Here is a 24,765-nt window from a genome sequence, read left to right as displayed (position 1 = left end):
TGTAGTACAGCCTGTGCAAGGGGCAAGCTTCTTTGTGATTCGCGGCGCCGACTCTGCGCTCCGGGCGCGCCCCCGCGAGGCGGGTCCGAAAGGCGCGCGCTTGCGCCGCGCCCGAAGGGCCCGCCAGCACCTCCCGCGGGGCGGGGCCGTCGGTTCCGCGTCGACACCGCCTTCCTGCACCGCCCTTCGCCGGACCCGGCCCGCCCCTTCTTCCTGGAGCCACAGCTGAAGCGGCGGCGGTAGCGGCGGTGGCCCGGCGGGGGGCGGCGAGTGGCCTGCGCGACACGCGCCGGCCCGGACCTTATGCGGTGACTCGCGCGGCGCAGGCGCCTCCTGCCCCGCCGGCGGGGCTCGGGTTTCCCGCGGCGGGATGTTCTCCCGAAGGAGCCACGGGGATGTGAAGAAGTCCACCCAGAAGGTGCTGGACCCCAAGAAGGACGTGCTGACCCGCCTGAAGCACCTGCGGGCGCTGCTGGGTGAGGCGCGAGCCGGGGCGCCGGGCTTGGGGGCACCTGCCCGGACGCGGGCCGGACGAGGGTCGGGACTGGGATGCAGACGGCATCGGGGGTTGGAGGGGCGGCGTCAGACCCTCCTCTCTGGCGCCCGGCATTGTTCCCCAACAGCGAGCACTCTGGCCCTCGGGCTCTGCCTTGTCGCCCAGAGTGTAAATTTACCCCAGATTCGTGCCGGGTCACCTCGAGGCCGGTGGAGCCGTGACTCTTTCCTCCCCAGCAAATCCTGGACTCCAGGTGCTCCACACACACGCACACACACACACTGAACTGTCTCCTCCTCTCCTATTTTTTAATTTTAATTTTGGACTCTTGACACCCTTAGTAGACTGAGTCTCCTAAGTGTTCCCAGCACACTTAATTGAACTGTCATCTCTTTCGTGGGCCCGCTCCCCTTAAATTTTATTTTTACTTTTGAGTTGGAGTCTTCAAATAGACTGAGACATGAAGTGCTCCCAGGATAAATTAAATTTAGCTGTCATCCCTCTTCCCATGCTCTTTTTATTTTTATTTTTATTTTTGGTCTGACTGCTTAGGTTTCTTTGTGTCCTTGGTGTGAAGGGGGGCTTCTCCTGTCTTCTTGGAGGGAAGGGTGGCTTTCCTGGGTTCAAGGAGGCTGCTGCTTCTTTATTGCCAAGATGACAGTGATAGTTCTTTGCCTTATTTCGTTTTTATGGACTGCTGGATGGAGGTTCTGTGGAGCCCTGGGGGCCCTGCAGTTGACCTGTGATGAAGCTGGTCCTTGTGGGTGTGAAGTGTCCACAAGGCTTCCTGTCACCTGCTGCATGTGATCTGTAGCTGCTTTGCTAGGCTGTGCTTTGTTTTGTTTTCTTACCTACTTAGTCTTAACTTTTGTTAAGGACCAAACACCTGTGCTGTCTATAGTGTTTTGCGTGGGTGGGGGTGTGAGAAAAGAACACCTTGTTTCTTCTAGATATCTTTTGTATTCTTAAAATGAGCAAAAATCACCTGATTTAGGACACATAGTCTAATGTGCCTATCACTTGAGGAGATATGGCATAAAAGAATTCATTTTATATGTGAGAATTTTAAATAAAGATCTTGTTCGTGAGATTAAAGGTTGCTAAGTATTTCTATTTATACTCTGTGAAGCACCTCTGAGAAAACACACACCTACCTGGTTTCTCCAAGTGAAGTTATTCACAATCTCGAATTCCTTGAGATTACACTATCTTGTTCGGTTTGGAATGAAATATAAATTAGTTACTTACTGTTAGAGGGATTAGTTTTCAAGACTTTTGAAAGTGAAATGTGGTGTCCTTGGTAAACTGAACTGTCTGCTTCCTGTAGTAAAATCTCATGCACACACAGCTTGCATTGTGCAGAGTTTTTAGTAGTGACTGATTAACACCTACTGCAGGGACAATTTTGATAAAGGAGACTTGAACAGTATTTTAAAGCATTTGATACTCTGGAAGTTTTCCTGTGGTAGAGAATTTGAACTTTTGTTCTTTCCAAGTCTGCAGGATTAAGTTGGCTACATTTTGTAAAGGCAGAATCAATTAAACCTAGATCAGTTTGGTTTCTTAGAGATATACAATACATTGTTACCATTCTGAGAAAGTTAGTTTTCAAGGCTGTGTAATTGAGGTTTCACTTTAAGGTGCATATCCTATTTTGAGGAACTTTCTTTTTCATTTCATTGAGCTCATAATGACCTCAGTTTTGTAACAAAGAGAGGTTCTTTGATATTAGGTTTCTTGTTGATGCATTTGTTTGCGGAATGATCCAGTTTACTTTATTGCTGCAATCTTTATCCATAGGGACTAGATTTTTGTAAATGTGTCTGAGGAATTCTACTTGTAATGTCTAATGTAAACTTTTGCTAACAACTATGTTTTAAAGACCTCAAAGAGGGGCGCCTGGGTGGCGCAGTCGGTTGAGCCTCCGACTTCAGCCAGGTCACGATCTCGCGGTCCGTGAGTTCGAGCCCCGCGTCAGGCTCTGGGCTGATGGCTCAGAGCCTGGAGCCTGTTTCCGATTCTGTGTCTCCCTCTCTCTCTGCCCCTCCCCCGTTCATGCTCTGTCTCTCTCTGTCCCAAAAATAAATAAACGTTGAAAAAAAAAAAATAAAGACCTCAAAGAAAGGGGCACCTGTGTAGCTCAGTTGTTAATCGTCCTACTCTTCACTTCAGCTCAGGTTATGATCTCACTGTTGTGAGATCAAACCCTGCATCAGGCTCGGTGCCAAGTGTGGAGCCTGCTTGGGGTTCTCTCTCTCTCTCTTTCTCTCTCTCTCTCTCTCTCTCCCCCTCTCTCTCCCCTTCCCCCTGATTGTGCATTCACTCACTCTCTCTGTCTCTTTCAAAATAGATACATATATAAAAAATTAAAAGCTTTAAAGAAAAACAGTACATTAATGTACTTGGTCCTAGGATATCATATACCCTATTTGTTTGCTACTTTAAAAAAAGTTTTTTTAATGTTTATTTTTGAGACAGAGAGAGACAGAGCATGAACGGGGGAGGGTCAGAGAGACTCCAGGCTCTGAACTGTCAGCACAGAGCCCAACGTGGGGCTCGAACTCATGGACCGTGAGATCATGCCCTGAGCCAAAGTCGGACACTTAACTGACTGAGCCACCCAGGTGCCCCGTGTTTGCTACTTTAAGAAAAAGCCTATTTAAAAAAATTTTTTTTTCAATGTTTATTTATTTTTGGGACAGAGAGATACAGAGCATGAACGGGGGAGGGGCAGAGAGAGAGGGAGACACAGAATCGGAAACAGGCTCCAGGCTCTGAGCCGTCAGCACAGAGCCCGACGCGGGGCTCGAACTCACGGACCGCGAGATCGTGACCTGGCTGAAGTCGGACGCTTAACCGACTGCGCCACCCAGGCGCCCCAAGAAAAAGCCTATTTAGAAAAAAATGGCCTCTTGATCTGAAAGATAGTAATTGGCCAAGATTAAGAAAACTATTTGAAGGAATTTAATATACATTATTATTGTATTTTTATTTGCATATTCAGGTAATATTCTTGCATTTCACATATTTTATCATCAAGTAATAATAAAGGTGTTCTTTTTTTTTACATAGAAAGATGATGGGGTGCCTGGGTGGCTCAGTCGGTTAAGTGTCCGACTTCGGCTCAGGTCATGATCTCACAGTCTGTGGGTTTGAGCCCCGCGTCAGGCTCTGTGCTGACAGCTCAGAACCTGGGGCCTGTTTCAGATTCTGTCTCCCTCTTTCTCTGACTCTCCCCTGTTCATGTGCTCTCTCTCTCTCTGTCTCAAGAATAAATAAATGTTAAAAAAATTAAAAAAAATAAAATAAAATAAAAAAGAAAGATGATACCACTGATCTGAATTTGCAGTTATGGCTTCATCACTTTGGTTAGTTACCTAGCCTGTCTTTGAACCTCAGTTTCTTTACTCTGTCAAATGGGTATGGTAATGTCTGCCTTGTAAAGGTTATTATGACTTAATATATAAACTACTTCAGCTTGGAGCAGGCATATAACAGTTCCCTTTCGCATTACTTTCCTCCCATCATTAATAGGATAGGACAAGTATTTTGATAGGTAGTTTCCCACCCCCCCTTTATATTTTGATAATTGCTGTGAATTTGTTCTCTCTTTATAAAAATTAGTCTAAAACTGGCTAAGAAACACACAATGAACTGTGGAAAGTAGAATTTTCTCAGTCATGGTAATGGTTCAAGTTAGAACTTGCTTAGCTACTTTAACCTGGCTACATATTGTAGATTGGTCTGATATTATTAACTTTATTTTACAAAGGGGGAGACTGAGGCACAGGCACACCTTACAAGGGGCCAAGCGATGTACTAAATGATCTGTATGTATTGTGTTAATCACAGACAGAACCATGAGCTCTTAGGTCCCCTTGACTTCCAATTCTCCCTGCATTGTTGACATTATCGGTGGGAAAGTAAATGAGTATACAAAACAAAACAGAAACCAAAAAAATTCTCTGTATTGCTGTCTTGCCCCAGCAAAGATTCCATGTTTAATTGAAAGTTGAGTGTCTACTCTGAGTCCTAAAATAGAAATGGCATTGATGTAGCAAGAAGACTTGATGTAATTAGTAAGCATATAGTATGGTATGTACTTAGATAGTGGCTTTTATGGTGGACTTCAATATAGGATTTCAAGGGGTCAAAAAAGATCATTAAGAGTGGCACAAAGAGAAGGACATCTTGAAGGAGGTTTTACTCATCCTGGGCCCTAAGGATGGTTAGACTAGTTCCGTCCAATAGAAATATAAGGTGAGCCACATGTTTAATTTAAAATTTTTTAGTAGCCACATTTAAAAAAAAAGGAAGCAGGTGAAATTAATTTTAATAATACATTTTATTTCATCCCACAGATCTAATATGTATTATATCAACAGGTAATCAATATAAAATAATATTTTTTACCCCAAGTCTTTGAAATCTAGTGTGTGTTGTATACTTATAGCACATCTCCTTTCAAACCAACTGCATTTTAAAAGCTTAGCAGCCACATGTGGCTAGTGGCTACATACTGGACAGAGCAAGGTTAGAATTTGGGAAGGGCAGGGGGAGGACAGTTCCAAGCAAGGGGACCTGGAAGCTGGCAGTGAAAATATGCATGGCAATGATGTGTAAAGGTGAGGAACACCAACCAACCTGCCAGTTCCTCCTGTCTGGTGAGGGAATCGAGTAATGTTGGTCATGAGATAGAGTGCTAGAACTCTTGCCCTGAGGGTGTTCACAGTGTCAGATGAGTGATTACAGTGCTGTGTAGGCCAGGGGGGGGGCAGAACGGTGAGTTGGACTGGGGGATACTGGTGGGGAAAAGGAGTGGTGGCTTGACTGGCAGAAGCTGGGGCAGTTGGGGGGCCAGATCAGAAAAGGTCTTGTTTGTCTGAGTTGGAAACTCATGTCTTATCTTGGAGGTGAGAGGGCCCACTTGAAGAACTCTTAGTAGGTCAAATGATAAGACTTGAGAGCTGCCTGTCAACAGAGTCAGGAATATGGACCGGAGGGGAGGGGTGACACTACTGGCAGTGAAGAAGCAGATTATAAGGGTCTGAAATGAGATGCTCCACGAATGGAGAGGAGGGGCAGGATTACAAAGGACCAATGCAGCAGGAACTAGTGATTGTCTAAGTAAAGTAATGAAACTGAGGTTTGCAGAAGCCAGGTGAGGAGTGATCAATCTGAAGGAGAAGAGATCTGGGATGAGAGGCCATAGTCAAGTCTAATCATGTGACATCAGGGTTTGGGCCAAATATTTGAAACCAGAGAGGAGAGAGCAGTCTCTCTCAAATGCTCTCTATATATGGACAGAGTAACATGGAACATTTTGGTATATTTCAACTATTGCTTTAGGTAGGGACAAGTTCACTTGAGCAATTTTATTTATTTTTATTATTTATTTGTTTATTTTTTAAATATTTATTAATTTTTGGGAAGAGCACAAGTCGGGGAGGGGCAGAGAGAGGATGACAGAGGATCCAAAGTGGGCTCAGCACTGACAGGCTGACAGCAGCAAGCCCAGTGTGGTGCTTGAACTTAGGAATTGCGAGATGATGACCTGAGCTAATTTGGACGCTCAGCCAACTGAACCACCCAGGTGCCCCTCACTTAGAATTTTAAATGTTGCCTTTTTAACTTATTTTCTTATTAACATTTTCGTACCTTTTTTCCCCCTCTCATTTTTATTAACTACAAACATTTGTTGAAACTGTGCAGGGTAAGTTAGCTTACCATTTCCTGGATGGTTAAATTGTTTCCTTCCTTTCTCTTTCTTTCTCTGATGTAAATAATACCACTGTAAACACCTTGGGAAGCAGCTCAGTTTTGTCTTGTATTTTGTGTTATTTCATTAGGACAGATTCCACTGAGGTCAAATTGCTGGGTTTGAACGTGTTTATAACTCGATTCACTGTGTTTTCCTAAGTGTTGCTCCCAATGAGCCTGCTAACAGCAAGGATTGAGACTACCATTTCCACTGTTGTCTGACAAGCAATAAACACATTTGTGTAATTTGATAATTGGCGGTAGGCATTTTGGAGAGTAAGAGTGTCAGGGATAGGACCAGAGGAGTTGGGAGGAGATCCTGGCTGATGATAAGGGAAGATGAGTTTGGTATTATGGGTGTTGAGTCTGAGCAAAAGGCAAGATCCAAGTGGAAATGTCTGGGAGGTTGTTGGACATGGGGTCTGGAGCTTAATAAGAGGATAAAAGCTACGATGTGGTTGTCTATCGTCATCATGGTTCCATCGAATCTTCCCACAACCTCTGATGAAGGTAGGAGGCTCTTACTCTCAACCTATAGATGAGGGAACCAAGGCTCAGTGCGCTTAACTACTTGTCTGTTAGCACCCCGTCCATAAGTAGCAGAGCCAGGATTCCTGATTATGGAGCCCATTTTATGTCTCTGCTAGTTACCTGACTCAGAAGTATATTTACATATCAGATAATATATTTACCCACCACAGTGAATGTTAACATAAAAACAAAAGCCCAAGGGTTTTTGCATGTCCCCCCAAAATGTTGCTTTGACTTGTGCTGCTTTCTTCTGTTTTACTAGATTCTTCTAGGGAGACTTGAGGCTGTATTTGATTTCAGCATGGCAGAAAATAAAGAGACTCCTTTTGTGTTTTTCTGTTCATTGGCCTCTCTGTGCCCTTGGCAGGCCTAACAGGTGGTACAATATTGCATGGACATTACTGCCAAAGGACACTCTACAACCAGAGCAAAGTCAGAGGTGCAATTTCAGGCTCTTCAACCAGTCTTAGTGTGGTCTCTCTCATTTAACCTTGTTTGAAGCAAAGTCATTTTGCCATATGCTCCCTTTGCTAATTTTTTTATCAATTACTAACATTAAAATGTTAGTATCTGTTAGTTTCTGTATCCTCTGGAATATAAAATGAACTTTAGACACATATGTGAAATGCAGATATACCAATCCCTGCCTCTAGGGCTTGAGGATGTCTGTACTTTTTCTTCTTTTTTTTTTTTTATTTTTTTTTAACGTTTACTCATTTTTGAGAGAGACAGAGTGCGAGTGGGGGAGGGGCAGAGAGAGAGGGAGTCACAGAATCCAAAGCAGGCTCCAGGCTCTGAGCTGTCAGCACAGGGCCCGACGCAGGGCTCGAACCCACGAACTGTGAGATCATGACCTGAGCCCAAGTCAGACGCTTAACCAACTGAGCCACCCATGTGCCCCGAGGATGTCTGTAGTTCTGATGTGAGAAGGAAGAACCTAGGGTAAGAGTCTGATTGAGCTCAGATGTTTTGTTTGGGACCACTTCCGGGAAGAGAGATCATTGATAAGCCTAGAATATTTTGATGTAAACTTTTATTATTTTTATTTTTATTTTTTTGTAAGTGCGTTACTGGCAATTGGGTATGAATACTTTTACTAGCTGTTTAGAGTACTTATCTTTCCATACATAAAACTGTAGAGAATTGTTTATTTAAAAAAATTCACTTTCAAAATAGCAAATTCATTCCATTTAAATTTTTAAAAGATGTTTATTTTAAGAGACAGAGGGAGAGAGTGTGCTTGCACATGCGAGCGGGATAGGGGCAGAGAGAAACGGAGAGAGAGAATCCCAAGCAGGCTCTTCGTGGAGCCCAACATAGACTGAGACAAAATCAAGAGTAGGATGCTCAACTGACTCAGCCACTCAGGTGCCCATCAATTTAAATTTTAAAATTATTCTTTTTTTATTAAAAAATGTTTTTAACATTTATTTATTATTGAGAGACAGAGAGAGACAGAGCACAAGCAGGGGAGGGGCAGAGGGAGAGGGAGACACAGAATCTGAAGCAGGCTCCATGCTCTGAGCTGTCAGCACAGAACCCAATGGGGGGGTCAAAGCCATGAACCGTGAGATCATGACCTAAGCCGAAGTGAGATGCTTAAGTGACTGAGCCACCCAGGTGCCCCAGATTTTAAAATTATCCTTTAAAGGAGGGATATAAGTTATTGTACTGTAAAATTAAGAATAATCTATAAATGTAGTAACGATCTATCTTGTCTTTGGAATTTTAAAAAATTTCAGTTCCACAGACATTTTTTCAAGAGTGTGAATGAGTAAGGATGTGTATGTATCTGTCTGTCTGCTCGGGAGGGCTGTGTATTCAGAGGTCAATAAGGCACAAGCCCAGAACTTAACGGTTTAATAGGAGACGCAGACACATAAACAACTACATTTGGCATGAAGGAGTTAGTGCCTCTATAGAGCGGGTAAAGCTGCAGAGGTGGCCACACAAGGTGCAGAAGAGGCACAGCAAAAAGGCCTCTTGGCCTTGGAGAGGTCGCCAGTGCTTCCTGAGGGAGATGAGGTCTGAGGTGGGTTCAGAATAACAAATACAGGGTTTCCCAGGAGGAGAAGTTGGGGACAAGGGGACTGCAGAGGGAGGGACTTGTGTGAGGGTAATGGTGTGGCCACATGGAGTTAAGTACAGTGGGTTTTATCCTGTGGTGTGGGTAGATGTTGGGAACCAGGAAGACTTGAGTATAGGATAGGAGCCAAACCCAATGTGTCCCCTTGATGGATGGCCTGGGAGTCTCAGTCTTTCTGAGATTTGGAACACGGGTGCCGGGAGAGTGAGAGCTCCCATCCTTTTGGATTGCAAACCATGAGGGTGTAGCATGGGCTGCTAGTGTTCATCTTTCCCCAGTGTTGAGGGCACCTGCCTCAAATTGAATTCATACTCAGAGAGAAGCAGGGCAGAGACATGGAGGGCGAGAAGAGCCCACTGGACCCTGTTGAGTGAGAGGTTCAGCCATGTCTGCTATCTCCACCCCTGAACTTCTCAGCTGCAGATGGTAGTAACACCTTGTTTTTGCTTAGCTAGTTTGAGTCATATTTCTGGGTCTTGAAATGGAAAGAATACAGATTAATATGCCTGAATGAGAGGGGGAAATCCCAGATCAGAGATGGGTGGGTGGGTACATATGTGTAGATATGCTTCTTATATTTTTTAAGAGCTGAGCAAAGTTGAGCTTATGTATGTAGGAGAAGGAACTAATAAAAGAGTAAAATTGAAGAAACTGTGGAGAGAAAGGGGGTAAAAATGGAGTAAAGTATGGTCTGCAGTGGGAGCTCTCATGCCATGGCTTTTGTTTTCTCTGTGAAAGTAAGAGGTAGTGTCAACTGCTGAGTTAGTTTCCTTGCTGGTGTAGTGATAGGAATTGAGGATGTCTTCTTCCCTTTCCTGTGCCATGTATCCCCTTAAATAAAGGAAATATTGTAATCTGTAAGATTGCTGTTCTTATTCTGTGGAGTCATCTCATAAATATATTTAACTTCTGTATTAAATGCTTGGCCACAAATGGGGAAATGTGTGTGTGTGTGTGTGTGTGTGTGTGTGTGTGTGTGTGTGTGTGTGTTTGTGTGTGTATAGTGCAGATGTTGCCTGCCCTTCTGCTCGGTGACCATGTACCCCAGAGCAGCATCAGGCAGGACCAGGGGCATACTGTGTTCTCAGTGGTCTTCTTTCCCTCACACCTCTCGCTGCGGGACCATCTGACCTGTCAGGTGCAATTTTGATCTCCATTTTTGCCTTTAATGTGACTTAACCTCACATAAGATGTAACTTGATTGCACTGATATCCCATATTCATGTGGCACCTTACGCCTTTGCAAAATGTTTTCTCACATTCTCATTGGATCAATATGCTTCCTTAAGCAACCAGTTCAGAAAGGATTTACCTTCTAGATTCTTAGTCGAGCTTTGTTTCTGAGTATGTTCTGAATGCCCAATTCAAGTTTTTAACTGTGATTTTTACAGAAGAGATATTTCATAACCAGTTTTGTGTCTTCTTTTAGAAACTGAAACCACATCTGAAAGATACTTTAAAAGTATTTTTAATTTTTAACTATAGATACGTAATTTCACTTTTGTAAATGTGGTTTAGTTTAAAAAGATAAAGAGCCCTTTGATATTGTCTTGCATTTGATTTTAAGTGATGGCACATATTCACTGAAACTCAACCATGGTTTCAAGGACACATAGGTACTAATGACGTTTCTTGTGCCCAGTTGTGGCAACTATGAGAATGCACCACTCATATCCCTACTGGGGGCAGCATGACTGACTTGATATCTAGTTGCTGCCTTCTGGATTCACCACAACATTTCAGCCAAAGCTGAGCTTCTCTTGGGCTACTTGCAATTACTGAGCAAGAGATTACTAATGTGGTTAATTCCTGCAAGACCCAGATGCCTCTGAAGAGTGGCCTTGACTTGAGGACTCCCCATTGGTGTGGTCAAGACCTTCTCACAACTGAGTTGGATCTGAGACTCTTCCTCCCCAGCCCTCTTTCTTTCCCCTCTCCTTTGCAGGGGTCAGACCTTCACTGTGGTGAAGCCTCTCCTTGCCTTCTCAGGTCTTCCCCCTTCACAGACAGTTCCCCTGATCAATCTCCTGCAGGTGTAATCCTATCTTGGTGTCTATTTCTTAGGGAGCCCCAACTGACATACCATCCCTTTCCCCAGAAGGTTTTGTCCATCCTACCATGTAAAACCCTTCCAGGAAACAGCATGAGCACACTACATCTTCCACGTGAACTTTCTTTGTCCCTCTGTCCCAAAATGATCTTTTCTCAGAATTCCCATAGCACTTGGAACCTCTCATTGGCGTTGCTTGCCTATTGTACTTAGTTGTGTTCTGCCAGATCTCACCTACTAGATGATAAATACATTGAGAACATGAAGAGCTTCTTGTTCATGCTGATTCCTTTTGGTAACATACTTCCTTATTTATAGTCATAATAATTAGCATTTAATCAGCACTTTCCATGTGCCACACACTGCCAGAAATACTTTCACATGCATTAACTCATGCAGTCCTCCCAAGTGGGATAGGTAATATTATCATCCTCATTTTACAGATGAGACGCAGAAAGGTTAAGAACCTTGTCCAAGTTTACACAGCTGATAAATGACAGAGTTAGGATTTGAACCCAGGCAGCTGGGCTCCAGAGTCCCCTTGTTCATTTAACAGTTATTTTTTATCTAGACACAACATATGTCAGGCATTATACACAGCATTGGGGATGCCAGAGCTTGCAGTCCAAATCTAGAATAAATAACTATTGAAAAAAAAAAAACAAACAACAAAATGTGATTTCCCACATAGATGGATGTAAGTCTGTGGGGGAGTAGCAGCCACCTGTGTGGATGTTTTGAAAAATTCCTAAAAGCCTTCCTGACCCAAAGATTGTTTTCACAAGCCAGATGTTCCCATCATTAAAGTAATGATTAAAGGGGTGCCTGGATGGCTCAGTCGGTTAAGCATCCTACTTCAGCTCAGGTCATGATCTCACAGTTTGTGGGTTCGAGCCTCGCGTCCAGCTCTGTGCTGACAGCTCGGAGTCTGGACTCTGCTTTGGATTCTCTGTCTCCTCTTGTCTCTGTGCCCCTCCCTGCTCACATTCTGTCACTCAAAAATAAATAAACATTAAAAAAATTAATTATTTGAGACCATGAATTAAGGTCTCCTGAGAGAGTCCCCTAACCTTCTCCCTCGTGTACATGCACTCATTATCAGACCCTCCCCTCTGATCCCAAGGGGGAAAAGCTGTAAGAAAGGACTGTTTGTGTGGACTAAAGGGAGAAGAGGTTGGGAAAAGAGTTTGGGGGTGGAGGGCAGCAGGACAAGGAGGCTGTTGGTAAGGATGGGCTTGGGGAAGGCTTAGGCAAGTACCCTAGATATTCTTTCTTGGAAACAATTTGAGAGACACTATTTTAAAATTTTACAATTTACACTATTGTAAATTTGTAAAAACCAAAACTGAGTCACTATCCCAAAAATGGACCTGGTATAACTAGTGAAAATTCTTTCAATGAAATATTTGATAGTATTTTCAAGACTGCATGGAAGAGAGGGGAACAGATGACATGTTGCTTCTTTGCAACTTTTTTTTTTTAATTTTTTTTTAACGTTTATTTATTTTTGAGACAGAGAGACAGAGCATGAACAGGGGAGGGGCAGAGAGAGAGGGAGACACAGAATCCGAAACAGGCTCCAGGCTCTGAGCTGTCAGCACAGAGCCCGACACGGGGCTCGAACTCACGGACCGTGAGATCATGACCTGAGCCGAAGTTGGACGCTTAACCGACCGAGCCACCCAGGCGCCCCCTTTGCAACTTTTTAAAGAGATTGATGTGTTTTCTGTCTGGTCACATTTCTGGTGCAAACAATGTAGACTTCTCTTTCCCATGGACTTTATATCTGATAAGGTGGAGATGTGTTTGGGTTAGTTAGGCTTGACGTAGTAGAGCTTATGCTCAAGTCTTAGGTAGAAGTAAAAACATCACCTAGTGTGTGTGATGTGTGTGTATCATATTACGGCTATTTATGTTTGAGAGAAGGGTTCAGTTCCTCTCTTCCTGCTCCTAAAATAAATATATACACGGACACATCCACATCACTTTTAACTGAAGTAAAAAGTAAATAATGAACTGGACAAATATTTAAAACTTAGAGGATATAGTTATATCCTCAATATCGTCAATACACAGAGAGCTCCTACATATCAACAGGAAAAATTATAATGTTTAAAATGTATGTATATATGTCACAGATGAAGAAATGACAAGACCCATTGTTTTATATGCCACTCTTCAGTTATCTAGAATATATAAACTTATAAATGTTTATTTATTTTTGAGAGAGAGAGAGGGAGGGAGTGTGCATGAGCCTGGGAAGGGCAGAGAAAATGGGGACAGAGGATCTGAAGCAGTATCTACACTGACAGAAGTGAGCCTAGTGCGGGGCTGGAACTCACAAACTGTGAGATCATGACCTGAGCCAAAGTTGGACGCTCAACCAACCGAGCCACCCAGGTGCCCCAGAATATATAAACTTATAAATTAAAATGTATTTACCTATTATTTTAGCAAAGTTGCTGGTGTGTGTGTGTGTGTGTGTGTGTGTGTGTGTGTGTGTTTCCCTGAATGATTTCTCCTGGTTCCAACACACCTTTGACAGGACTATAATTTGGTATGATCTTTCTGAAAAGTAATTTGTTGGAATATGCCAGTGGTCTTAAAAATGTACAAATCATTTGAGCAGAGCCTGACTCAGGGCTCAAATGCACAGAACCATGAAATCAAGAACCTTAGCTGAAATCAAGAGTTGGATGTTTGACTGAGCCACCCAGGCGCCCCTATTTCTTTCTCTTTTAAGTAATCTCTACACCCAACATGGAGCTCAAACTTATGACCCTGAGATCAAGAGTTACACAGTCTTCCAACTGAGCCAACCAAGTGCCCCAGGCTCAGACCTCCACACCCATCCAAAGGTGGGAAAACTGAGGACCAGAAATATTAAGACACTTGCTTGAGATCACAAGACCAGTGTGAGCGGTGAAGTCAGGTTTTAAATGCAGTAATCTGATTCCAGATTTTTCAAGATTAGCTACTGGCCTTTATTCCTTCCCCTAAGGATAGATGAAGGTTGAAGTCTAGGGAAAGGCAGCTAGAGACAGAGAGTGAGTGGGGGAGGGGCAGAGCGAGAGGGAACCGAGGATCAGAAGCTGCGGCAAGCCCAATGCAGGACCAGATCATGACCTGAGCAGAAGTTGGACGCTTAACCAACTGAGCTACCCAGGAGCCGATAGTCTTCCCTCTGTCTGCGGTTTTGTGTTCCACAGTTTCAATAACCACGTCATCCCTGGTCAGGAAGCAGATGCGCCTCCATGTGATGAATCGTCAGATGGTCAGTAGTAGCCTTCATGACCTGACATCACAACGCCTGTGTCATCCATCTCACCTGTGTCATCACATGGGCATCTTTTTGCCTCACATCATCACAAGAAGAAGGGGAAGGACACAGACTATTTGGCCTTATATTCATGGCTGCACTAAAGCCCAGACATCTAACTGACCATGTCTACCCAGCAGGTTTATGCCTAAAGATGCACAAGGCTGATGTTGCTGCAGTCAAATTTACAGGTTTCTGCTATGGCAGGAGTCTTCTGTGCCAATTGCTACCTATTCCTTGGCCTTGGCTGCCATCTGCTCCTTGGCCAAAATGCCTGAAACTCTGCCCAGCTGCAGACTTCCATCTCCATCTGCCTGAGACTTGTGGTCTTGAAGGCATCCTCAGAGCCAGCTGCTACTACCCTTCAGGGCAAGTACACCTGCCTACTGAAACGGACATTGTTAACCATGGCACCGAACCATTGTGTCAGTTATTTTCAGTGCATTATCTTGACTATTCAACATAACGCTGTGAGATGCTCTAAATCAGCAATCAATTTTGGAACCTCTATTAAATTCAGAAGGCAAAAGCAATTACATTTGGAGAAAAGAGCAGAACCACCATCAGGGCCTCCTGAAGAAGCACTCCTTCCTGGGGCCCCCGGGTGTGAGTGGAGTTTATGATGGTCCCCTGGCAGTCGGATCCTCCCAGTTTCTTCTGTAGATAAATGTTTGGATTGAACTTCACCCTCTGCACAATGAGGAAACATGTTTTAAAGGCCTCACTTGTCAAAAAAGACTTGTAAAACAAACTTAACGAGACTTCTACATACAGTGGGAGCCATACAATAGGCTTCTTTGGTGCTTGAGTTGGAAAGCAGCCTCTGCAGCTCCTGCCATGCTGTGCACCATGCCCGGTCTGTCCCCTCCTGGCTGCAGCCTGTGTCCCCTGCCCACCCCTCCTTTTACCTTCCTGATAAAATGTGTACCTGGATATTGCTCCGTGATGACTGACTGTTAAAATGCTCTGCAAATAAAAAACTGCTGCTAAGTCACACTCAAGAGAAGTACAGAAAATCCTCCAATGTTACAGTCAGCTGCATTTGAATAGAGGCTAAGCAACAAATTTCTTCTAGGCCAACCCTTCACTTTTTAAATGGAGGAGACTGAGGCCTAGAGAGGGGAAAGCACTTGAATAGTATGCATATTTTATGACAGTAAAAGAGAAGATTAAAACATGAATAGATAAGACTTAGGGCAGGACTTTATGCCAGATGGGGGCCTTTAGACTCTTCTTCCCTCTCTGTCCCCTTCCTACTCCTTTTGTTTTCCCCATAGTGCTTGCCCTCCCAGTACTAAATGAGGTTGGTAGCCTGTTGTTCCCATTTTACAGAAAAATTATAGACACACATTCCCCATAACAGAAACAGGCTGGTGGCCCTGTGGTAGCCAAGTCAGGATTCCACCTCAGGTGTGCCTGATGGCAGAGCTTTCTCTTAATCACAATAACATTTGAAAGATGAACATGCGGAGGCTTGGAGTAGAGAGTCATAGGTACTGCCTTGGGAAGCAGCTGGTCCCGGACTCAGATCCACCATGACTACATAGGAAACTGCAGGTCTTTTCCTGGTACTACTGACCCCTGTCTACCTGTGGTCAGATCCTAAAAACTCAAGTCCATTTTTAAGCCCAGTGCCCCCTTTCATTGTTAGGAATATTTGGACTTCAAAACGAGGGAGTTTGGGGGTACGTGTGGCTTCTTTGGGACTCAGGCAGTGAGGATAGATGTCTTCGGGTTCACTTGGCAGCCTCAGGCTGAATTCCTGATTCCCTTCCTTCCCTAGTTCTCCCTATATCCCTTGGCCCTCTTCCTAGTGCATAGTCGGTGCTCAATAAATAGCTGCTGAATGAATGAAAAAAATGTACATATTTGATTTAATTTCCTTTTGTAAGAAATTATGATATACTTAACGGCTATTAAGAAATGCATTGCAGCATTGTTGTCTTGTTTAAAATTTTGTTTATTGAAGTGAATTCCACATAATATAAAATTAATCATTTGAAAGTGAATAATTCAGTGGCATTTAGGACACTTACAGTGCTGTGCAATCATCACACCTCTATTTAGTCCAGACATTTTCATCATTTCAACAGAAAACCCTGTAACCATTAGGCAGTCACTTATTCCCTCCTCTCTTCAGCCCCTGACAACCACCTGGGTGTGTAACTAGCTGGGGGATCTTTTTGCTTTTTAAAATTATTCTGCTCCACCAAAATGGTAGTACAGTTGACCCTTAACAACAGGTTTCAACTGCGTCGGTCCACTTATACGTGGGGTTTTTTCCGATAACTATGCAATAGTACTGTAATGTCTTTTCTCTTCTTTATGATTTTCTTAGTAACATTTTATTTTCTCTATCTTCCTTTATTGTAAAATATGGTATTTAATATATACAACATATGAAATGTGTGTTAATTATCTGTTCATGTTATCAGTGAGACTTCTGGTTAACAGGCTGTTAAGTTTGGGGAGTCAAAGTTTGTTACATGCTGGGAGTAGATACCCCCAATCCCTGCACTGTTCAAGGGTCAACTATATATGTTGAACATATTTATACTAGTCAGAGCTCTTGGTTGCATGTGGCAGAAACTCAAACTAACTTGAGAAAAGGGGGACTTAATGATACATACAACTACTCTAGGTGAACGTTTATCTTTAAGTATGTATGACTGTTGACAGGGAGGTGAGTGGAGTCCAGGGAACTCACTCATTCTCATGTCCACTCTCTTTTTTTACTCTCCCTTGATGAAAAATAACTCCTCTCCACTCTTGGTTCCATGTTTGTTTGTTTGTTTGTTTGTTTTCTGTGCTTCTGCTTCATTCTTAGGTTGACTCTACCAGGTGCGAGAGAGATGGTCCCCGAAAGCTAGTGGCTCCTCCCGTAGGGTGCCAGGTCCTGAGACCACTCTGATTGGCTTTACTTGAGTCATGTGCCCATTCCTGTACCAACACTGGGTGAGGGAGATGGAGTACTCTGATTGGCTGTCCTGTATATCATTTGTCCTTTTCCTGAGGACTGAGTCTCATTCTGGCTCATATATTTCTGAGAATAGTTCTGGAAAGGCATACTGATACATTCCCACAGAAAATAATACTGCTAATATCTCTGCTCATCCCCATGTATGTCACAAGGGCATTGCCTTTTGTGTTAATAATCCTAGATCATTGAGAAAACCTTACATGACATTCTGTAAGTTCTACTTAAGACTATGGGAGTTACAATTGAAGGTTTATCTAATTTGAGGGAAGTAAGGGTTACTGTTCTAATAAATGGATTGACCACCCTTGAGTTCTGTGTTAGTATACCTTGTTTTTAGGTCATTTCTACAAATAATTACTGAGGACTTGCTATTTGCCAAATGAAGCTCCAGTTTCATGAGATTCTATCAAGAGAGATGAATAAGAAACAAATAACAAGCAAATGTATGATATAATTGCAAGTAATGATTATAGGAAAATGAAGCTTGATAGGGATGTTTGTATGTTGGTCTAGACAGCTGGGTCAGGGAAGGCCTCTCTGAAGAGGGGTTTAGAGTCAAGACCTGGGTTAAGCAGGGCATAGCTTGGTGATTATTTCTGGGAATAGTGTTCCAGAAGGAACAGTAATTCCTGGAGAGAATCTGCACACACAGAAAGTGTGCATGCTCCAAGTCATAAATACGCTTGAGAATCTAGTGGAAGTCTATAGAGTTGGAGGAGTTGGGAGTGGGGGAGGAAAGGGTAGGACCAGGTGGGGCTTGTAGGTCTCAGGGAGGACTTATAAGGTAAAATGGAGAGCCCCATGGGAAGTAAGAGCAGGGGTATGACCTGAGTTGACCTTTAAGACCTTTCTTTGTAGAAAGCTTTATTTTCTTTTGGCTCATTTTCTTGGAAGTCCTGTCCTTTGTCCCAATACTGAGCAGTGGCTAGAGACAGAAAAAGGAAGAGGTAAGAAAAAGAAGTGGTGCCGGGGAAGAAAAGTGAGTGGCTGTAGAAGCCATGACAGGGCAGTCCCAGGTTCTGAGGAAGGTAGAGCACACGTGGTCTGTGTCTGGCCTTATTGCAGAAGTGAGTAGTGAGGAGAACACTGCAGCCCATGGGACAGGGAAGCTAGACTGCAGTGGGGCCATGTGACAGGGCCCACACAGCAGCCCAAGCTTGTAACAGTATGGAGGCAGGGTTGCTGTGTTACCCCAAATTCTAGTAAGAGGCACAGAGCAGATACATTAGAGAGTACCCCTGATGTTGACAAAAAATGGAGATCTGCCAGCAGCTGAAAAAGAATGAGCACAGGATAATGCTGATCTGTCAGTATAATATTAATTTATCTTTATAAATGATTGCCAAGAAAAGCCAGTGGTTGGCTCCATTTCAGGTGTGGGCTAAGTTAGGGCCCCATTTGTACTTTATATTGTGTTTCTTCATGGAAAGGCCTGAGGGAGCCTTGATCTCTAGCTCAGTGTTAATTGAAAACACGTGATTTTTACGAACTGATGTTGCTAGGTGTGCACAGATGGAAATTCTGTTCTGGTAGTTGCTTGTCAGTTCCAGGTTTACACAGAATGAAGAAACATGACTTAATGTATGCTAAGACTACCAGGTCTTAGAAATGAACCTTATCCGGATTTGAAATTTCATCACCTTTTCCATTTGGGGATGTCACACATTTGTTTGTCCCTACTCAGTACAAGTTATTGAGTGGCTGGGCAGAGATAATTTCTTCCTACCTGGCTCTATTATTTTTCTACAGTTTTTGGTAAATGACAGAACCACAGCTTTCCTTAAAGACAGCAAAAGTCCTCAAGAACTAGATCATTACAAGGCATTATGTACAATGTATATGTTATTACAGAATAAGTTTCATTACAGTGTTGAGCAGGGGAAATTTAAATTACTTGCAGTTTTGGGGCATTTTGGTCTGGGAAAAGATGCTATTTTATATATTGTGTGGGTCTTGAGTGTACTTCAAAGTTGGAAAGTATGACACGTTTGAAGAACATTATGGTCTGGTGTCATGTCTGCTGGGTTGTTCTTTTCTTTTTTTATGGTAAATAGTCAGACTTTGAAAAAGATCTGAAAAAGATCTTTTTCCAAAACATTATGGCAACTTTTTCCCCCCCCAAATAAAAGATAGGTTTATATATTTTTTCCTTTCTCTAATTCCCCACCCCACCCCCACATCCCCTCTCTAGTAACCACAAGTCTGATCTCTTTTTCTATGAATTTGGCTAGTTTTTGTTTTTTTGTTTTTTTGATTCCACATACAAGCAGGATCATTGGATACATTTTTTTCCCTCTGTTTGACTTATTTCATTTAGCATGAAGCCTTCAAGTTCCATCCATGCTGTCATGCATAACTTTTTGGTTATGAAATTTAATGTACTCATTATGAACATTTGAATGATACAGATAAGCAAAAAATAATCAAAGTATGCAAAAGCTCTTCAGATTCTGCAGTCTCCTGATGACCATTGTTAGAATTTTGGTCAGTATGTTTTCTGTGTTCTCTCTCGCTTATGTGCATCCTCCTCTCTGTTTCTCTCTCTCTGTGTGTCTGTCTTGGGTGTGCAACATACATAAACAGTTTTACATGAAGAGCCATTATGCATGGTCTAATCCTAAATTTTGGACTTAAAACTCCTTGGACGTTATCCCACATCAGGAAGTGAAGACTTAAGTAAGATGGTTCTCTCTGCCCTCATCACCACTTTTCTTCTTCCTTAGTTCTTAGAGGAGAGGTAGAGGTTACCAGCTAGCTCCTGCTTTATCTATTTTATTTCTGTCTCTAACTCCCTGGTGAGTGGTTTTGACTGTAATTTAGGCTAGCCCCAATTCAGATCAAGAAAAGTAAAAGCAGTTTTGCACTGACTTTAAAAGTTTGATGAAACTTGATTCCTACTGAAGGAAAAGATATATTCAAATGTGTGTAAAGCACATTTGGTTAAATAGTGTAATTCATTGGTGTATGTTTATGTTTTATTATGTTGGTACTTCATATCAGTTAAAAACCAAGTCTTAGAATCGTGCAGTTGAGAGACATATGTTAAAATATTTAAATAAAATAGCTCTACTTGTAAAAACTTTAGCAGTAGGTAATTGGGGTACATCTTTATACAGAATTACTTTTACACAGGGACTATCAGTCCTGGATAACAAAGTATTAATAGCTTCCTGACTTCTAAGAATTTTGCTTTCTATATCTAGTTTACCTTATGGGTATAAAGGAATGAAAATTATACATCTTAGGAAATGAAGTAGGATGGATATCTTTTCCAGCCTCTTTAGTCATACTAATAATTGTTTCCTGTTCAACTGTCAGATTTTATTTCAGTACTTACAAGGATGTTTTTGGATGCAAGTAACAGAAAACTCATATATAAATGTAAATGATAAGGAATTTTTTTTTTCCTCCTGTAAAAGCAGTCCCAAGGCAGAGTGGCCTGAGAGTCAGCTAGTTCATTCAGCAGTTCTGTGGTGTTGACAGTCCAGACTCTGCCTCCGTGCCTTGCCATCCTTGGTATCCTCAGTGTGGCAGGTTTTTCCTCAAGGTGGCAAAATGTCTGCAGCCATTACAAGCATTGCACCCAAATAGAACAACATCCAGAGGCAGGAAAAAAAGAAATACTTCTTTGTGTCTCTTTAAAAACAATGAATCTTTTCCAGACCTCTCCATCCAAGTGCTTCCCATTTCTTATTGACTAGTGTTGGGTCACAGGCTGGAGCCTAAACATATCACTGGCAAGGGGTATGTTGGCACCATAATTGGCTGAGCAGCATCAAGTCTGGCGTCCTGGGGCCGGGGACAGGCCAGCCTCTCTGAAGGACATGACTTTGTGGGGGAGGATGAGCCCTGAACAAATAGAGGCTCTGTCAGAAAGAGGAAATTGGAAGTGACTGGGATGGGGGGCTGGAGGGAAACCAACAGTGTCACTATAGGCCAATTTTACTTTTCAGGTTAAATGCTATAGAGAACATCTTTGGAAGTAAATCATCCAGTATAATAAAATTTTGAATACATATATATTTTTAGGGAGGAATTTAAAAAAAATTTTTACAGTGTAAGTGGTATATACAACATGGCTGTAACATATATAAGAAACAAAACTATCAGCAAAGCTGAAAGATGAGTTTGTGTCATTTTCTGCAAATAAGAATATGTAGTTTAGGCCCCAGCATGCTTCTAGAAGCTATGCCAGGGTTCTAGTGGCCTTTTCCTTCTCTTGGGCCAGGCTGATGGTGCTTGGGCATAGAAGCACGTGTGTATTTACTGTTGGCCCTGGAGAGGACTCAAAATTGGATTAACAGTGTGAATGGGGTTCGCTTGAATGGTGGAGCAAAAGCCTGGTTGGCTTGGATCCTTTGTTGGGTGACTAGGTTTAAAGTGTTCATTTTATTATTATATATCACAAGTTACATACATATGAAACTTATTCTTTCACATATATTCAGTATTTAAAACAATTTTAAAAATCCTCCTTTTTTATATGTAGCACATGGCCTGTGTTCATATAAATACATTCAGTTGATTTAAGGAGGTCCAAACTGAGACTGGGGTTCTTTTGAGTGAATATGGAAAGGGAAAAGGGGAGGCATGAAGGGTAAATGCAAAGGCTGATTAAAAAGATGGGTTATGGAAACCAAATTAGGGGGAAAAAAAGAAGTGAAGACTTGAGACAGAGAATAGATAGTGACTGCATGGTGGGGTCATTGGGTTCAAGGACCCAGTAGGGTTGAAAAGTTGTTGGAATTAGGTTTCTAGAAGGGGTGAGCAGGATGAGAAGAAATGGCAGGCTGCAGGAGAAAGGACTGAGACGGAGAACCCAGATGTGGGGAGGTGACAAGCAATGAGTGGGTCTAGGCTGTTTGGGGGGGCATGCATAGCCAGAGTCAGACTGGAGGAGAGTCTCATTAGGGGTGAGAAGGTCAGGTATTACCTCTGTAAATGCTGAAATCAGTGCTAGTTACAAGAGAAAGAGTGATCCAGGTTCTGAAATCTTCTGAGAGTGTGCTGGGGTGAGTGGAACAGTCTGTGCAGCTTGGGTGGGTGGGCTAGTTGGTGTGTGGATTGGTTGTGTGAGCAGCAAGGAAGTATCCATGTATGTGAGGGGAAGCACTGCAATGGTCTGGATATTGCAGGGAGGACACTGACCTCATTTTAGGCCAAGTGGTAAGTGGTGGTGGAGGAGAATGGGGGGCTTACCTTATAGTCTGCAGGGAAGCAGGCTCCTCAAGGGGCTCCAGGTTTTAGGTAGAGCTAGAACGGAAGGAGACCTTTACAGATGTGGTGGAGGCTTGGATTTCTACAGACATAGATGGAAACCAGGGTGGACTGCCAGAAAGGACGTCCCTGGTGTGTGCCTAATCTAATGGTTGTCTTCTTGTTGAGTCTGGTGTCAAGCAGCTTGTGGTGGGGAGGTGGGGAGTAGGGGCTGGGTATTGTATAGGAGGAAGGGTGGGGTGGGGTGGAGTAAGGGTTATTTTCAGTACATTATTGCTTAACTTCTGGATGACTCCAGGAATAATTTTATGTCAAATATGTCCAGTGATGTTTATACCTAAAAGTGGATGTGGATTGAAAACATGGCACTTGAGAGAGTTTTTCTGAAATTTGAACTCTCTATCGCATTAGAAAAAGTATGCTTGGAGATGGACTTTGATCTTTTAGTTCTCAAGACATTGCAGAACTTCTAGAAATAACTTCGCCTGGTGGGGTGTGGGGCGAGTGGGGTGTCAGGCCAGGTGTCCTTACTTGCAAGCTGACTTTGGGGGATGTCTAGGCCCAACTGCCAACTCATCCTTTTCCACCAGACTTTTCACATCACGTCCTTGACCAGATCTTGTTTCAGAGTCCTGAAGCACTGGAGCTGAACCTTTCATCTGCTATGTGATTTAGCATTTCATTCACACCAGGATTTTGTATTTGTATATAATCAGTATAAGGGATATTTTTAGGTCCGTAAATAGATGCAGTTTTTAGATGTGTGTTTCTCTATAATAATAATGATGAAAGCATTAATTTACCATTGAGGCACAGTCAGCATACCTGCTGTCTTATGACCTGATTACTTGCTGAGTCTTGAAAGGGCTTCATTGTGTAGGTTTTACCTCCTTACGAGGTACGAAGCTCCAGGTCATTTACCTGCCCTTGGCATAGTACTGCATACACAGGAGGTTCTAAAACCTACTTGCTAATGTCAGGAAAAGGAGTCCCTGCCTGCATCCTGGTTAGCATAGATTACTGTTGACAGAAGTTTGTTATCAGTGGGGCAGCCTCTGTTATTTAGTTCCATTTTTTATTGCTTTTTCTTCTTTAATGGAAGTGAAGATGTGTTATACTTGGAGGCATCTCTTCATGGGCTTGCTGGCCCTCATGGCCAGTGAAGTTGCTTGGTGATGAATTTCTTCCTCCCCATCAACATTTTCATGATAATGTTGAATAACAGCCCATCCCAAACCTCACGGTTTACATGGGCCCTATGGCAACACGTGTCTATTTCTCTTCCTCACCCAACTGCATTGTCTGGCTCTGCCTCTGGCTGCTGGTTGCTTGGTGTTGGTTCCACTGTGGGGTCGGTCCAGCTCTGCTCCATGAACTTCCTCTGGCCCCTTGACCAGAGGCCACCTGAGGTTCTCTAGCCACCACCGGGTCATATTTCTAATGACTGGTTGGCCAAAGCAAGTCAGGAAATCAGCCCCAAATCATTGTGAGTGTGCACCATCCAAAGGTGTGGATTCAGGTAAGGAATAATTTGTGGCATTTTTACAAACTACCACAAGAAGGAAAGAGGACAGGGACCAAGGCAGTTGAGCCTTTAAGTAACAGTGCAACACTAATGACATTTATCCTTGGTCAGTGTTTTCTATCTTGCATCTGACTAGTTTATTTTCCTTGTTCTCAGTTTCTAAATTATGTTTATTTAAATTGTGAAGTTCACCTTGAATTTTTATTTCCCCTTTGTCTGAATCACAGTCTGTAATCTTGAGCATCATGCTTTCAGTGCCATTGTCTAGGGAATTTGAGTAACGTGGTAAATGATACCATCTTCCTCTGCACTTGGATGTGTAGGCAGGACTTGGACGACTCTTAGTTCTGGGAGGGGGCACTGGAGGGACGGAGGAGTAGGAAGCACTGTGGGGGGGGGGCATTCCTTCCTAGGGAGGAACTGAACTGAGCTCCTTGTTCCATTTGAGGGTTTCCATTGGGGCTCCCAAGTGGGATAACGATCTTTTCCCCTTCCTTTGGTCTGCTGAAGCAGGTTTTTGTGAGGCTCTATCATGATCCTGTCAATTAAAAAGTAGTAGAAATGGTATTGAAAAGGATTATATGTGGAAGGAAATGGAGGGATAATCCCACTGGTTTCATAGGTTTGTTTATGGGTAGTGCTTATTGCTGTATTGGAATCAAGTGCCATTTAATAAGGGCCAGTCTCATTAAGTGTATGAGTTTCATGAGTCATTGAGTTTTATGGCTTCACAGGTAAATGAAGCTGGTTATTCCCACCTAGTGAGATAGCCTTTGTCAGGAGCTAGGTAATTGTAAAACA

At 42.9% G+C, this 24,765-nt stretch overlaps 1 protein-coding gene across 7 annotated transcripts in view; it reads left to right on the top strand.

Moving 5' to 3' along the window:
• Window positions 1-225: 225 nt before the first annotated feature.
• RALGAPA2 (Ral GTPase activating protein catalytic subunit alpha 2) overlaps window positions 226-24,765 on the top strand; it is a 324,755-nt gene continuing 300,215 nt past the window's right edge. For 2 of the 7 annotated variants that reach the window (XM_019826890.3, XM_045053931.1), the window contains exon 1: window positions 227-476. In XM_019826890.3, coding sequence (XP_019682449.3) covers window positions 371-476 — 106 coding nt within the window. In that variant the 5' untranslated portion in view covers window positions 227-370. Of the gene's footprint in view, window positions 477-24,765 lie in introns of all 7 variants that reach the window. The other 5 variants (XM_019826892.3, XM_019826891.3, XM_006929996.5 and 2 more) reach the window with 3 other exon arrangements.

This window comes from Felis catus, chromosome A3 (genome assembly GCF_018350175.1).
Source record: "Felis catus isolate Fca126 chromosome A3, F.catus_Fca126_mat1.0, whole genome shotgun sequence".
Lineage (NCBI taxonomy): Eukaryota > Metazoa > Chordata > Mammalia > Carnivora > Felidae > Felis > Felis catus.
This window is presented reverse-complemented; position numbering and strand designations above follow the sequence as displayed.